At 38.3% G+C, this 16,845-nt stretch overlaps 1 protein-coding gene across 21 annotated transcripts in view; it reads right to left on the bottom strand.

The window, feature by feature from the left end:
- The window catches only part of ESRRG (estrogen related receptor gamma), a 625,497-nt gene that overhangs the window by 212,065 nt on the left and 396,587 nt on the right, over positions 1–16,845 (bottom strand). The window contains exon 1 of one of the 21 annotated variants that reach the window (XM_019465633.2): positions 15,332–15,647. The exons of 17 other annotated variants lie outside the window; for them this stretch is intronic. Coding sequence is in view for 3 of the 4 variants with exons in the window: in XM_019465620.2 (XP_019321165.1) it covers positions 15,336–15,391 (56 nt within the window). In the remaining variant the exon portion in view is untranslated. Of the gene's footprint in view, positions 1–6,706; positions 6,812–15,331; positions 15,648–16,845 lie in introns of those variants that run through there. 3 more of the 21 variants (XM_019465620.2, XM_019465621.2, XM_019465622.2) reach the window with 3 other exon arrangements.

Raw genomic sequence — 16,845 nt, 5'->3', positions numbered from 1 at the left:
TTGGGGAACGGGAAGTCTGGACAGACAGTAGCTGTGAAATTACCTCAAGATTAAGGGTAAGGTTTTCTTACAAAAACTACCTTAAGAGTCATTTACTTTGATGAGAATGAGTTTACCAAGTCAAACCTTTCCTTCAAAGTCAAACCACATATAAACCTTCCAGGGTTCAAATATATCCCCCTTGCTGTCCCTAGGATCTAGGAGATATTTTTTTTTCTTACATGATCTTTTAAAGCATTTACTCTTTTTTCATTTCCAGTCTGAAAAACAAACCATATGTAAGGAATTTAGGGTGCTTGAAGATGTAAAGGCAACTTTGGTGATCAAATCTTCAAAGGCTTCATAAGGAAGCAGGGTCAGAATGGCTTTTTAGCCACACCAGACTTGACTATTCTAAGACCCCCAATCACACTCTTGAAATATTCAGGATCTGAATGTACAATTCCTAGTTGTGTTCATGGCGCTAGGTTCAGACCAGTCCTAAAAAGCCATAAACCAGAAAACCAGGATGGAAGTTTCAATTTGCTTAAGTTTTAAAACTCTTGCTCCCTAAATTCCTGAAATCATTTTCTGAAGACTGACTCAAGGTTAAATTGGAGGGCGTACGTATAAAAAGCCACACTTTTAAGTGTTTTTTTAGGCATTCAAGGTCACTTTATATTTTTTTTATCCTTTATTTCAGGATCTTAGTGCCCAGGACAGTGCCTGTACACAGTCAAATATTTTTGAATGAATGATCAAGAAAATGTAATTTAATGCATTGAATTGATTACTTTAATAGTTAAAAAAATTGCAAAACAATGCATGTAATCTTTATGATGCAACATGAAAAGTTACTGTAAGCAATCTGATGCCAGAAAAGTGGTTATGAAAAATACACTTCCAAAATCAATGTTAAACAGATATCTTTTAAACTTGATTTCATTAACTATCATTAAACTATTTGCCCACAACCTAATTAACGTATACTACTGAGGGTACTTAATAATACTAAACAGAAGGGAATGGGCATTTCTTAAAAAGAAACACATTATGAGGTCAATGCTTGTAAGTTAACACTTAAAGATAGTAACTGTAGAATTAAAACATAATTTTAGAATTTATATATTTCATAATTATTTGGATATTTTCAGTATATTCAATGTGTGTTAAGACTGACACAATTACACCAGCAGGCAACAGTCCTTGTAAAATAAAAAGCAGTAAAGTCTCAGCTAAAAAAAATTGCCATTTTAAAAATAAAAAACAATAAGTATAGGCAGTGGGTAAAGGAATAAATAGGTGATTACAATTTAAGGCCTGGATATAAAAGATAATAAAGGTAATGTATGATACCAGATGTAACTGAAAGGGAATGATAACCATAATTGTGATTTTTAGCATTTCAAAATCATCCTTTAGTGAAGTACATATGACATTCTCAAACAGATCCATCTTATATAAATATCTATAATTAAACATATTTTTGCAGAATCAGAAATGAGGGTAACGATGTATCATATACATGCAAAAAAACCCCTATGTTTGTTTTACATGTGTTGAAAGAATAGTTCATGCATGCATACCTCTGTGTGTGTGTGTGTATGTGTATCTATCTCTCTATATATACAATACATTTTCTCTAACTGTTTGAGTTATTTCCCCATTTCAGACCCCCTTGTAGATGTGACCAACTCTTAAAGTTCTACAAGTTCGTCTAAACCTAATAAAACACAGATATCCAAATTTAAAAACTTTTTAATTTTATCGAAATGTATAGCGTGCTATAATTAGCATAATTCAAAAATATAAATATATTTTTAGGTGCCACTTTTCTCATTCCTAAACAAATATGGATAAAGTGACCCAAATACCATACAGTTGATGCAATGCTCCATTTCTTATATTAACTGCGATTTTTTTGTGTGTGCCGGCTGGCTTTCTACAGGTATCACTGATTGAAAAAAAGAATTTGGGGGGAGGGTGTACGATCTCTATGAAATTACTTATTTTACTTCTTTGTGGTTTACCTACCCAGGTGAAAAATATAAATTAAGTCATATAATTAAACCCACAAAAAAAGCTAAGGATAAACCCACCAATATTATCCAATACTATCTTTTAAAGGTTGGAGATACAGCTTATGGGATGACCATCAACTTTAATTACTAAGTAAGGACAGTACCTTTGCAATATTAAGCTGTTATTCAAGATTTATCCAGATCACTTTTGTTCTCTTTTGCTTTTCCCCTCTGAAAGTCTAAGAAGAATTTTCTACATAAGTTTTGAGTTTATAGTTTAAAAGACAGAGAGAGAGAGCGCATGATCCCTTGCAGGCAGGCACCTAAACAGAGCCATTTGCATAGTTCATTGAACACTGTTTAGTAAACACGAAGTGTAGGGGACCACAGTGGCTTCTGTCTTCTAGTCCTGCCGTCCTCTTAAAAGCAAGGCAGGGGTTCTGTTTTTAGTACACACTTTGGTTCAGTGTTAATCCTGTTTTATGTTGTTCACACCTGCTGCTGACTAGCAGCCTGCTGATGGGCTGGGGCTCACGCTGCTCAGAGAAATCCCACTAACTGAGAAGCTGGACAAAAGCTACTTGTACAGAGCGGCAAACAAAGCCTGGTCAGGGTCCAGAATACAGGACGAGCCGACCCCACGAATCTTTCCTCTCATTTGCAAATAAGGTTCCGATGTCCCAAGTTTACCACCCAACAGTAAATGCAACCAATTACTCTTGTTTGAAAGAAAGGCCGAATCCCATTGGCTTGTTTATATTCCTCAGCTTTGTACGACTTCTGGTGAAAATTCATGCCAACACAGTTGTTCTCATCAGGTGTTCGTGCCAGCCATCCTTTGTGTCCTGACCAAAAGAATCCGTACCTGAAGCAAACCTAAATATGAATTTAAAACACCCTACACTCAACCTTTCTATTCACAGAATTTTACATCCAAAATGGACAGAGATCCAAAATATATGTTCTGCCATCAGTGGCCACCGTGTGACCAGGACAGTAACTTGGATGCTAAGACCGCTCTCCCCCAAGCCTCCCACCCTGCACTGCGTGTGCCTAACAGAAAACATCAAAAGGAATGACTTCTTTTTTGATCTTAGTACCAGCGATAAATCAAATTCAGTGCCACAGACAGGGGGGAAATGCACTACGGAGGAAAACTCCGAGACTGACAGTAGGACCAGTCGGAGGCATTCGCTCAATCAAGTTCCGGTAAACGATGCCCACCCTCCTTTGCTCTGAAACAAGATGTAAGCTGTCGTCTGCTTACCCAGAGGGAGAGAAACTTACCCGGTCCTGACGTGACCCCAAGTCAAGATGCACTTTGTGCTGACATTTCCAGGAGCAGCACTGTAACCCCTCTCTCTCCTACCCTTGGACAGAGCCCATCTCCTTCCTCCCTGGGAGCCAGACTCTGCCCACAGGTGGGCACAGAGAGCCCCGGCTGGTCAGCACAGCACAGCTCCAATAGGAGCTGCACATCTGGGGGGTCAAATGGGGACTCTGGGATCACTCTGTCACAGCTCCCGAAGCACCTCTGCCACCTGCAGCAGCCAATAAAGCATCATGGGCTCCCCGGCCAGCTCAGGGAGTTCTGCGTCTGCCTAACCCACAGTGGTGTAGGCAAAGTGCTAATTAGCAGATTGAGGTGCTGTTAATGAATGAAAGTGAGGATGAAATATTTGAAGCGTTGGCACCTTTTCCCCAATTTGCTTCCGGTTGACCTTTGGCAATATGCTCTTTTTGGAGGGTCAGGACTAGAACCTCCTCCCTTGTTGGTACCATGCTATTCCTCAGCAGAGGAAAAACTCACATGGATTCTCAGGCAGGTTAGCGACAACAGGTGAGAATCCAGATAAATGCATACTTTTTCAGTGTGTATAATATTTGGGACTTGGGAACTCTCTGGTAGTGTTAGAGGGAAAAAAAAAAGTTGTTAAATGATACCGTGATATACTCGCCTTAACTGTAGACAGAATTCACGTGTCTCCCGTAACCTGACACAGCCCATCACAAAATAAAAGAAAAACATAACAGTTGTCGCTTTCAATTTGTCTACATAATATGAGCAGCATGGGAATGAATTCAATTATTACGTTGAATCACATGAAAATGCTGATATTTGACCATTTTTTGACCTAAAAAAACGGCAATTTCGTGTGGTGCCACCAAATAGAATTAGAACCCCGTTGCCTCACTTTCATGCAAAAAAGGCTGAAATTCTGTCGGGGAATTTCACGATTCCAAACTTGACTTTCCTACTGATTTGCCCTCGAATGCTACCTCTAGTTTTGTTTTTGTTCTGTTTCGTTATCATCAAAGTGGGACCATTTACCTCAGTATGTCTTTAATTTGAACCTGTCATGATTCGGGGTCCTCAGGCCAGAGGGGCCCCAACGTTCACTGGAAACGCCAGTTTTGCACACACACGATGGTTCACATACGCAGCGCAGTGCTGACTGTAACACTCAGTCTTTTGAGAGGCCATCCCATACAATGGGCACCTGCTTCACTCCAAAGCGCCAAGACCGTGCCACGATGGAACAGGATGGAACATCTCATCCTGGAGCCTTCACCAGAGGACTTGAACCACGGATGAGTTGGTTTGTCTGGTTTTGTCCCCCCCCCCCCCCCCCCCCCAGCGACTTTGCAAGTTTGCTCAGGACAGAAAGATTTCAGGGTACCCACAGGAGCGGCGGCTCTCGGATCCAGTGACGTTGGGTGTTTCGCGTGCAGCGTGGCTCAGAGGGCAAAGCAAGCCGTGTGCGGGATCGGGGGTCTCCGCCCGCCGCCTCGCAGGGCTGCTCCTGCGCAAGCCCGCTTGCGAGCCCAGGGAAGACCACCTTACTCTGATGAGAGTGCTTTCCTCAGGCAGGAATTTTTATTTCGGCTGGAATCTTAAACCATTACATTTCCAGCGATGCATTTTTATGTTTACAATTGACATCTTCATAAAAGAATGAAACCTTTGAGCAACAGCTCAAAAGCATGAAGGTTGCCCGCAGTGGTACTTAAATTATTTTACACCTAAATGGAGCCCGGTTGTTTTTAGTTAAAATTTAATAAACCTTAAACTGATGACCTTTCTTCCGCAGAAAGGCCCAGAGTTGCAAAAACGAACTTTCCAATGAAATATATTTTAAGGAACTAGTGCTGAACAAAGGGCTATTTAAAGCTGAACGCTTTGTCAATTTATCAGCTTGTGAACATTCTGTTCCTGAATTCCCTACTGCTGCTGAATGTATAGAACGGTGGTGCCTTGCTTAATCGAATACTATTGATTCGAGTGTGTCACAGTGATCTCATTGAGAGTAATCAATAGTAATCCAAAATCAATCAATCTGCTCTTGCACTATCATTTATCAAATCTGAATACACCAAATTATTTGTAGGCGTCACATTACAAAGAAGAGAAGAGGGTTGAGCTGGTCAAGTTAATGGTTTATATTAAGAGCAAAACCAATACCCCTCTCTTTTTAAGGGGAGGTGCTTTAAAATGGGCTGTGGCTTGGGCAGACACGTTCCTCCTCTCGCTAAAGTATCCTAAGTTTACAATTAATCTCGTTCCGGTCCCGAGAAAAAATAAGATTTCTTACCCAGGGCTTTGCTCTTTGAGTACAAGTGGCATAAACTTACACATGCCCTAACTTACTGAATAACAGCACGCTAGCATTTTACAAGTCTGATAAGCTAAGTTTCAAATGCCTGTCTCCCATCTGCTGGAAAACAAGGGGACTCGTCTGACACAGGCCATAACTGCATCTTCTAACATCAGAAATGATGTTTAATAGAATTGGAGTGGAAAAAGGGATACTTAATTTCTCCTGAGAACGTACAGCATAGATGCACCTGCTTATCAAAGAAGCTGCTGTTGAGGCTGAAGGTTCCTTTATCAACATATTCACCTGTAATTTAGTCGAGGTAATAAATCCTTCTATTCATTATGGCACACTCAAAAGCACCCCTACTATTTAACTGGAATGAAAAAAGGCACAGAGTGTCTAAAACATTTACTTTTGCTAATGTAAAAGTGTTGGCATTTTACTTCATTCCCGATAAGCTGGTGCCAGTGGTGGTGATTATTCTTTTCTTATTCAAAGCCTATCAGCATTTCGAAAAGCTCTCTCAATCTTATCAGGTGTATGAACAGCACAGTTACTGAAAACAGTTTGTACTGCTCCTCTCCAAGCTATCTGATAAACCCCCCACTAACTAACTGCATTTACACACACTCACACAGAAGTTGTGTCTTCCACGCCCTGTAGCCAGATTCCAGTGTGCCAGGGATTTTTGTGCTGGGACATTAACTTAACAAAAATGTCAGCAGTGAGTGCCCCAAACTGACAACAATCAAGAAAACACCATAAAAGCACTCAACTAGAATGTACAACAAACAGAAACACCAAGGAAACAAAGATGGAAAGTTGGAGGCAATCTCTTTGGAACTAGAGAGGGGGTTAACATACTGTGTATGCAGATACGGACGAATATCACGTACTTACCTTTTAGCAAAGTAAGTCATCCTTTAGCACAACAGATGAATAGAAACAGAAATTCTAAGAGAAAATATTGCTGCAAGTGAGAGGGTTGAGGGATGTTTTTAGGAACTAAGTAGGCATTTCCCCCACATTTCGGGTTATCTAGTGTGAAGGCAGAGAGGTTCCATAATGTAAGCAAAGTAAGACAATAGACAATATCACCGAACTTACCCCATAAACTGGAGACAAGATAGAAAGCAAGGCTGTCACATATGGTGACCACATTCTCAGGACAGATTTTCCAATCATTAAAACCCTCATAAATGCTCTAGAGATTAAAGTTTTGTTCACTATAAGGAAATAAAAAAAAATTTTTAAAAATACAATTTGAGTGTTTAACCTCTTAGTATTTTTCTCATTCTTCAGACTTAACCAACTGAACAGTTCCATACAAAGGTAGGAGGAAGGAATCATCATCCAGGCTAACACAAGTAGATGATCCGCTCTCCATTTCTATCTATTAAAAAATGCTTATACCAGTTCATGGTTCGTACGAATTGAGAGACATACCTAATCATTTATGGGTAGCTCTTTGGAGCATGAAAGACAACAATGACATTTATAGAACATAAGAGAAATCTAAAACGTACTTGAACAACTGAGTAATGGATTTCTGACCCTGGGAAAGAATGTCTGCTTGAGCTTCTGTGCATAAATTGTCCATTTGGTCCTCACCTCCCTTTGCGGAATGGCTAGGAAAGAACAGAAAAAGGCGGCCACATGCTCCCACCTGAGCCCAACTCCTGATGCTGTCTAGACTCCAAGAATAGAATGAGCCTTTCCTTAGATGTGTAGAGCAATAAGATGAATTAGTCAAGTATGTAGTTCAGTACAATTCAGCTGATGGTTGCTTTTCCATCTGTGACACTATGATCCCATGACTGATGAGGCAGGTCTCATTTAAGTCTATGGATAAAAGGATGCTTCTGTCATTTGCCGGCCCCAGCACCAACTGTATACAGTCGCTTTCTCATAGGAAACAGATGGAATTCTCGTCAACCATATGCATCGTTCCCTTTCTATGGTCATGGGCAGTTGGTTACAGGTATAATATTCCCCCTCAAAATATCAGGTCTGTTTTAATAGATTAGTGATGATGAAGAAAGCATTTAACTTCTGGAGAAGTTAAAGTTCTATGATCATTTGGAATTATGGAGGGCAAAGGGCAATCGATTGAACAACCTCACATTTGAATTTTTTTCTCTAAATAAGTACGTTGGTCTCTATAATTTTTCATATCACTCGCTATTTTTGGTAACTCTGGATATAATTTTAGACACTCTTTTCAAAGCAAAAACATTCCTATAAATATAAAATGTAACAGTATCATAACTGCCTTGGGGAAAAAAAAAACCTTTTAAAGCATTTAAACTCACATTATATTAAAAACAAAGTAAACATATTTATTGAATGTGTCTTCTATTTAAATTCTCAAAAGCCATTATCAATAAGTAAAATTCTTCCTAGAATTAATGAAAAAGGAATTTTCATGTACAAGGAGAACATTCTGATCATGGAGGAGAAAGAAATTAATATGCTTCTATTTTCTGTGCGTAAGTTCTTTTTAAACTTTCATGTTTTGCATTTTGAATAAGGCATAAGAAAAGAAAGCACAAGATTTTTTTTCTCAGAAAACGTATGCACAGTGCAACAAAAAGAGATGTCCCTTGTTCAAGATGGATTGCCCAGGCTCCTTCTGACCCTCCACTTCTTCAAGTCTTTATTTACTTCACACAGAGGAGCAACTGAGGTTCGCCACTTCAGAGACTTTTAAAAAAATAAATCCCTTTGTTACTTCCACAAAAGCAGAAAGATCTGAACAAGTTCAAGTTATACTCCTTTTCTGTGTGTGTATGCAAAACTCATGATCATCAATGCTATCTGCATTCCCATAGAGTTTTAAAGAGAAGGAAGCAAGCAAGCTGGTTTTCATTACACTCCTATTAGCCATCCATCTCTGGTATAATATGAGAATTTATCGGTAGCTTCCCTTTTATTTAGTAGGAGAAGGTGTATGAGGAAGCAAAGTCAAATTGACACATTTGTGATATGCCTGACAGCCTTCAGTATGCCCAGTATTAATTTGTTTTCTTTGGCTAGGTAAGTGTTGCCAAAGCATATTACACATAATGTGTACTTCCAATCAAAATGATGAAAAGTATATATGCAGTTTTGTTTCACTCAAAGAAACATGAGAATGCACAGAAGAATGTATATGACAAAGACTGCCTTTCATAATTAAAATATAAATTTAGTTTCAAGTTCTCTCTTTTTTTTTTTTTTTTTTTTTTTTTTTTTTACAATTTAATCTAATCTTAGGTAGGCTGTCCATGAGTTTAACACTGTAAGTATTAAATAGATTCTAAGTGCCAGAGCCACGGCCATAGATTGCATTTCTAATGGTCAGTGCTGAATGTTACATATCTATATTCAAATGCACAGAGAGATCTATGCCAGGATATTGAAATGGACTTTAATTGACCAGTGAGAAGTCAATTTATTTAAAACTGCACCTTTTCTTTTAATGCTCTGCCCTAGTGAGCTCTCTTCCAAATATACATTCATTGCCATAAATTATGATGGCATAACATTTGAAGGAATCAAAACATAAAAAGCACGTTTCCTCCAAACATTTAAAAAAAATGTTTAATTAAAAAGGGGAATGGATACATGCATGTGCCCCGCATGCACGCAGACACACACACACACACACACACACACACACACACCACAAAATTGAAATCCTTTCAATTTGATGGTTTTGTATAATTTGCTAGAATTTGGAAAAATATTGAGAAATATTGTCCAAATCAGGAAAAAGAAACACCTGGCACTTCTGTAAAGAAAAAGTAGAGAGGAAAGATGTGTTTGCTAAAACTCTGAATGGAAATTATTTTTAGCAGCTGAGGTTTGCTGGATCGTAGAAAGTAGAAGTCTAAAATGAACTGGAAACCAGAATAAGATGCCAGGTAAATCCTTCCAAAGGCAAAGCCTGTCACTTATCACCCTCAGATAATAAAGAAACTAACTTGGGTCTGATGGATTGGCATAAAAAAACAGCAAGATTTAAAAATAAAATAAAATAAAAACAACCAAACATTAAATGGGCTCAAGGGTTATACATACAAGTAAAGGTAGGAAATGAATCTGGGAATTTAAACAAGAATATAAATAAGAACAAGAATTAAAATAGAAAGTGCAGTTAGGTAAATGTTCTCTCTCAACACTCATTCCGATTTACTAAGCAAAACCACAGGTCTCTAAACTTACCTCTTAGAGTAAAATTCAAAAATACTAAAATCTGTGATGTACTTTCGAGAAACATAACGCTTATTAGTCTTCTATAGTGGCTTTCAGCAAGAAAAAGAATAAGAAAGTGACATATTTATGTAATGCAGACAAATAAAAGTCCTCTTTTGCATTTATTTGGGAGCTATCATGTTTACATTTAGATATATCTGTCAAGCCTCTGTATAAAAAAAGAATGCAGCCAAGATCTGATTCAAAACTATTTCTTGGATATGGGCCCACACCATCAAATTATGCCTTTAATATTAGTAGCTTATTTCCTATTTTACAAATTATTTATGATTACTAGATATTGAATTTAGGAATGATCACAGTTAGAGAATTCATGAAATCAGAAACAAATTTACTTATTAGGTTACCTGTTACCTGTGTTTCTACACAGTTCAACCAATTCAGTTTAAAATCGGGACCTGGCAAATACCTGAGATCCTAGCTCCAGGTTAAAATCATGCCTGGCAAATTTAGCTGGCAACTAATTGGTTAGAAAAATACTTGAGATTCACTTTGTCATATAAAGGTATTATGAACACTCTTAGCAGCATATCTCTATTCTACGCATATACGTCTCCCCTTATAGGTCCGTACTTCACGTTCATACCATACAGGCAAACACACACATGTGTGCATGCTACCGACTGCTTTGGATTTTAAAGTGCCGTATGTGTATTTGTGTATTGGTAACTGTATAGACCGTGTACACGCATACACACATGGCTATGAAAATAATCCATAGCAAAACACATAAAATGCAATAAGAAGAATGTCAAGCAGCAGAGATGCCTGGTGTCATCCCTGCACTATCAAATATACACATAAGTATGATTGGAGAAAGAGAACCTAAATATTTCACTGTCAGAGAATGTAGAGAACTGCAATTCATTTCTATCTCCTGTGCTTTAGGACAATGACAATTTAATACAAGGCCAGTGGATGTAAAAGAGATAAAAACTGAACACACTGGGCCAGTGTAATCAAAGATTTTCTCCAGAGAGCTGGCTAGGGCCGGAGCTCATATGCACTTATAACAGATCAACGTTGTATTGTTTCTCTCTTCCATGAATTTGCGATGAAGCAAAATTTCAAGCAAAGCTTATCTACTGCAATGACTTTAAAGTTCTGTCGAAACACCTCATATGCTCTCCTCTTATTTCAATGCTTAATAGGTGGTTCTAGAAAGTTTATTTGCTATTCATTGGTTTGACAGAAATCACTGCTATCAATTGCCACTTGTATGACAAAGTATCAACCATAAGCAGGGGTTTTAATTTGTTTTATGAAATCACATAAGCAAAACCTTCAGGGCTGCGCAGCACTTTAAAAGTAAAACAAAGAAATCTTTTCTTTAGTCACTAGGCTAAAACAAATGTTGAGGAATTTTTCACAAGTGATACGGACTTGAGACTGGGAATTATGCCTACCTTCCAAAAGCAGGGTCTCTTCTTTGTCTATAGTTCTTGCAGGAGTAAGGTATTGTGAAAGTATTGTTAAATAGACTCATAGAGAAGTTACCTGCCCTCTTTGATGAATAGCACCATGTATCTAAAATTAATTGCAAAAGTATGGCCCAGCTAATGAGATGGTCCTTATCTTTTCTCAGCAAAGGAAGCACAAGTATTTTTCTGCTGGCTCAATATTTTATAAAAATGCCTAAAGTGTTATTAACTAACTAAAAATCTGATTAAAAGACCTCAAAGACACAAATTATCGTAAATTCTAAAACCTGGAAAACCTGGAGGTAAGCCTGATTTCCTATATTATTTCCTTCTTAAACCTTAATTTCTTTTCTTTTTTACTTTGAAAAGAAAACCAAAAAAAATCTTTTCTTCAGCTTCTATTAGCAATTTTAAAAGCTGAATTACAATATCCTTTTTTATAAGATGGTCAGTATATATTACAGGTCAGATTAAATCAAAGAAATATATCAAAGGCCGTCAATTTAGAATTAAAAAAAAAAAAGAACAATGATACCTTATTGGGGGGAAAACACTGGAAAAATGATCATCCATGCAAGAGAATTAATGGATATCCACAAGGGCTTTGCTAATAACATGGGTTAATTACCGCTCCAACACTAGGCTCAGTAAATAAAGCAGCAGTGCCATAAACACATTAAGATGAGAAACCATCACTATAAGAACCAGCCAACACTATCACCCTTGCCTCTGCCCAGGAAAGGGAAAGCTGTATTCCAGCCCTTTCTGTAAAAGGAGGATTTCTAAACTTACCACCAAATGTATATAAGGTAATACATAAATGCACTGACACAAAGGGCTGGTGAAACATGGGGGGCCCATCATTTCCTCACCACTCCCATTCAATATTTATTCCATTAACTCAGGGACACCTATTTTTGCTTATTCCTAGGAGAAAAATCATATGTTACATAATACACAGTGTCTGGACATAGTTTGGGATATGTACAGTGGTTATTATATTTTCCGAAAAACAGAATTGATCTGTTCTCTTTAGTGCTGTGATGGGCAAGGTTACAAGACTCTCCAGTCACCCCTAAGTGCAAGCTAGTTGTCACTTCCAGCAATTTACAAAGAAATCATCTGAAAACCCCACTTACACCCCCTACCTTTAAGGCTGCAGGTGTTTTCAACAGATTTACAGAATAAAAACAGGAGGAAAAGTAGTATGAGCTCCAAGTCTGGAGTTTAGGTATTCTTTCTTAGAAAAATAAACTTAAAGTATCTGTTCATAGTTCTCAAATAATATCATATCTAAAGTGACTTAGGCAAGCTCCTCTTAAAAAAAAAATCTTATCTGCTCTGATTTAGGCTTTTTGTTGTTGTTGTTACTGTATACATTTTTCCTTCCTGCCTATTTTTATCTCATATATTTTGACATTCTAGTATTACTTTTGGATAGTTGTGTTTCAATCTACGTTAGCTTTTAACAAGGAGAGATGAGGCCAAGGGAAAAAAAAAAATCAAAACCCTGACACAGAAAGAGTGGACCATACAAAATAAAACTTGCTTAGCTCCAAACAGGTATTTCCAAACACAAATCTGTTTCATTTGCAATGCCTGCATTTCAACCATCAGGCTGAATTCACTAAACTGTTCCCTCCTTGCCTTGCCTGTTTTCGAGTGTTTCAATTGCCTTTCCTTCTTCCAACAGCTGTGACAACTGTTAAAACAGTCAGTAAAATTAAGTCCGCTCTATAATCCTGTAGTCAATGTTACATTTTAATCAGAGGTTGAAAGGGATTCATGTGATGAGCACACTCATTTAGAATGATTAGACGGACACATATGTCAAAATGAGCAGATATATTATTTTCATCTATTTATGCTATCAGTTATTACTGCTATTAAATGTGAAACAAGCTTTCAAGTATTATGCTCTTTAATGTGCTGGCACATTTCCTAAAATAAAAAACACATAGTTAGAGGTTAACATTTTAGGCTCTCCTAATGGTGGTCAATAAATTGTATGAATCTTTTTCAACAGCCTCCAAACCAGAAATTGTCTAATATTTTCCTCTGAAACTGCATAACTCTGGTTTCATTTCTGCGTATACACACACGTGATAGGGTTTAACCCAGTACAATTACTATGAATATTAATAGCATGTATAAATTCTGTGGTTTATTAATTGAGACAGAGAGGCAGATGCGTTGCTTAGCATTAGATCTTTCTGTCTGTCCAGTGAACCACGTAACCATCAGAACTGCATCCAGACAATAAATCTGTATTTTTTAAAGATGACTTTTAATTGAGCCAAAAAGAAAGCTAGTTTGAATCTTGCGCCAAAGCCAAAAGGACATGTGCCCTGATTTCATTTAAATGCATCTGCTTTAAGAGGCTTATCTAAACTAATTATTCAAATTAGCTATAAGAAGTTAAATTCAAGAAAACTACTTTAAAAAGAAGCCTCTGGGGGATTTTTAGAGTTTGTTTTGTTTATTTATTTATGGGAGAAAGTTCAGAATCTGGGTGAGCTTGGATAACGCCTCCTTCCTGAGAAGACATTTAGACTCGCCGATTCTACAGCCCAGGTGCACCAACCTTCAGACTACACTTGGGTGGGCAGTCCTACCTTTGTTTGTTTTTCATTTTTATTTTCACACAATTTAAGGTTGTTTCTTGCTTCGAGTGTTTCAAAGTGTAGCAGGCACAACCTTCCAATCTTTCAGTTCCTCCCTACGTCCATCTCTTGGAGAATATACCTTGCGTGAGTGTGTATGTGAGTGTGTGCGTGTGTGTGCATGCACGTGCGAGTGTGCATACACATCTATGCACACAGTCACACTCATACAGACACGAGCAGGCACTAAGACTGCAAATCACTTTTCATCTCTGACTTAATTACAAAGCAATGCAATATGCAGTCACTAAGGACAGCTAGTGGACATCTACCTATAATGCACTACCTCGTCTTCGAGAGTTTTAGATTTTCTTCACAATCTATAGAGAGATGTTTGCCAAGAGCACTCTTTTCAGAATTATAACAGTTGGTATTACTGTAATGTGAAAGCAAAGCAATATAACTGACTCAACAGAAAGATGATCCAGTGACAGCTCCCGGGGTATACTAATATTTTATCTTAACAGTGCGTTGAAATTAAGTTTATGACCTACTCGTTTACTCAAGAATGCCTAATTTACTTGTCCTACCCCCCATACGCTTCTCCCCCACCTCTAGGGTTCCAAATACATATATATACCCATATGCATAAAGATATTCATAAATACGAATTAAACTGCATGTAAGAACAAAAGTACTTTTCTCTATTTTCTGGACATGAAGCATGGCACAAATCCACAATCTGAACATCATCTATTCAAGGGGAAATTTTAAAAGTCACTAGTGTTTCTTCTTTAGTTTTTTCTCCCCTTAAATATTTATAATGTGTGAAAATCTCATGTTACTTAATGGACTGATTTGTCAGTTAAGTGCCGACTTAACGCTAACCATGCAAATAACATTATTCTAGCCCTGAATTGCATAGGGCTAGTTTTTAAATTGTTCTCTGAAGGAGAATTAGTAAATGTGCAATTTTGCCTCTAACTCTGCGCGGTAAGAAATGACAGGGAGCTGAAAATATCTGTCAAACTGCAAATACATAAGAGGCACTCAATAGTATAAATCATTTTGAATATTGTATTTTAAAACATCTTTCCTTGGGAAAATGGGTCCTAGTAAAAGATGCATTTTAACAGTTCACTAAGCATTTGTGCCAAGTGCCTATTCTTAGCACCCGAATAAGAAGTGACTGTCACACAGCTGTTTTACTGACAGTCACTGAGCTTTGCCTCAAAGGTAACATTGTAGTCAGAGAACAATTCTCGACTTACTGAATTAGGAGATCACCCTCAACACAAAAGGCACAAGACAGACACAAACAAGCACTCGTGCACACAAAATACCCAGGGCATTACCTGAATCAGTGTGCAAAGATACATTCCGTCCACACACTCACACACCCCCTACGCGCACCCCCACGACGAGTTTTAAAAAAGGAAAGAAAAAGGTACCTACTCTTCCTCGTAGTGCAGGGAAAAAGATTCAGGAAGGCAAAGTTCTACCGAATCCATGTGCGACCGGCAACCATTATTTGTGCACCCCAGCTATAAATCAAAGTTTCCTTGACAAAGCACAGTGCAATTAACACAAATGTTCTCCTAGTGACAAGCCTATAGGCACAGCCAGTTGGGACCAAAGCTCTCACACTCTCCTAATCAAGGACTTAAAGCCCCGATTGGAGCTTATTAATATGAAGTAGGGCTTTACATATGCAGTCCCACCGGCCCAGCCGCGCAGCCGATTGGGGGGCCTCTGCCCAATCAGGAGGGAGGCGACGGGAGACTGCACGGAGCGAGCGAGCCAGGCAGGTAGGCAGGGTGCAGAGAACCGAGGGGACTGAGAACCGGCGGTGGGAGAGAAAAAGGGAGCGGCGACGCTAGCGATCGAAACGCTCCCAGCAGATAACTGCTTTCCTCCCCCCCTTTCCGTCTGTCTTTCTTTCTTTCTCTGGGAAGCTACAAAAGAAACATAACTAACTTAACTCTCTAAGCACTGGAGGGATTTGTCTTTGGTTTCTAACCTAAGACCTACTTTGCCTTGAAAAGAAGAACTCACGCACACTCTCAGTTAATTTGGGAAAGGATTCCGCGGAAGGTAGAGAATTAAGTTTGTCCTGCCGTTGTGTGTGTTTTCAACCCCTGGGGGCTGCTTCGCCTTTAGTGCTGTACTTTCCCATTTATTCGTAATCGCGTCTTTTCCTGCTTTCCTGATACATACTGGGCATTTTAAAAATCAAAGGCATTCTTCCAAATTGTTCGGGCATGTGAACCCCTGGGATCGTCATCTCCGAGGCGGAATGCAGTTTTGCACAACTACAGAAGAGGAAATAGTGCATCAGTGCCATTTGAGGGAATGCTCATGCAAATTATAAGTGTAATAAACATTTCTTTACCTCCTGCCTCCCTACATACAGATATACAATGCATAGCTTTTCAACTGCAGGACAGATTGGCTTCTCCAGTTACAGGGGTGGGGGTCTCAGGGCTGTAGGGGGAAATAGTGCATTAAATCCATCTCTGCACTTTACAAAATAAACACTGCATTTGGCGGGGGGGTGGGGGGGTGGGGGGGTATGGAGAGCATTACTACACAGTGCACTAAAAGTGTTCTTAATCATATACTTATTTCAATACAAGCCTCCAAACTGGGAGGCATATACAAATATACGATTTTACCCAAAACATCAGTTTCCAAATAAAATGCAGTGTACGTATTTGTGTCTATACATAACACACTCTGAATGCTTTAAAAAAAATCAACCCAGAAGCATTTTGTAAATCATCACAGAGTCTGGCCACTTACAGATGATAATTTAGGAAACTAAGAATTCTCAATCAAAAGTGTTGTTTTCTTTCTTTCTTTCTTTCTTTCTTTCTTTCTTTCTTTCTTTTTTTTTTTTAACGTGGTGTAAGAAGAGAAAGGTATTTTTCCTTCAATAATGTGTAAGGTGTTTTAGTTTCCGTAT

Source organism: Panthera pardus, unplaced genomic scaffold (assembly GCF_024362965.1).
Source record: "Panthera pardus isolate Hobbes unplaced genomic scaffold, ASM2436296v1 HiC_scaffold_21, whole genome shotgun sequence".
Lineage (NCBI taxonomy): Eukaryota > Metazoa > Chordata > Mammalia > Carnivora > Felidae > Panthera > Panthera pardus.
The sequence above is the reverse complement of the archived record's forward strand: the minus strand, read 5'-3'. Positions and strand labels throughout refer to the sequence as shown.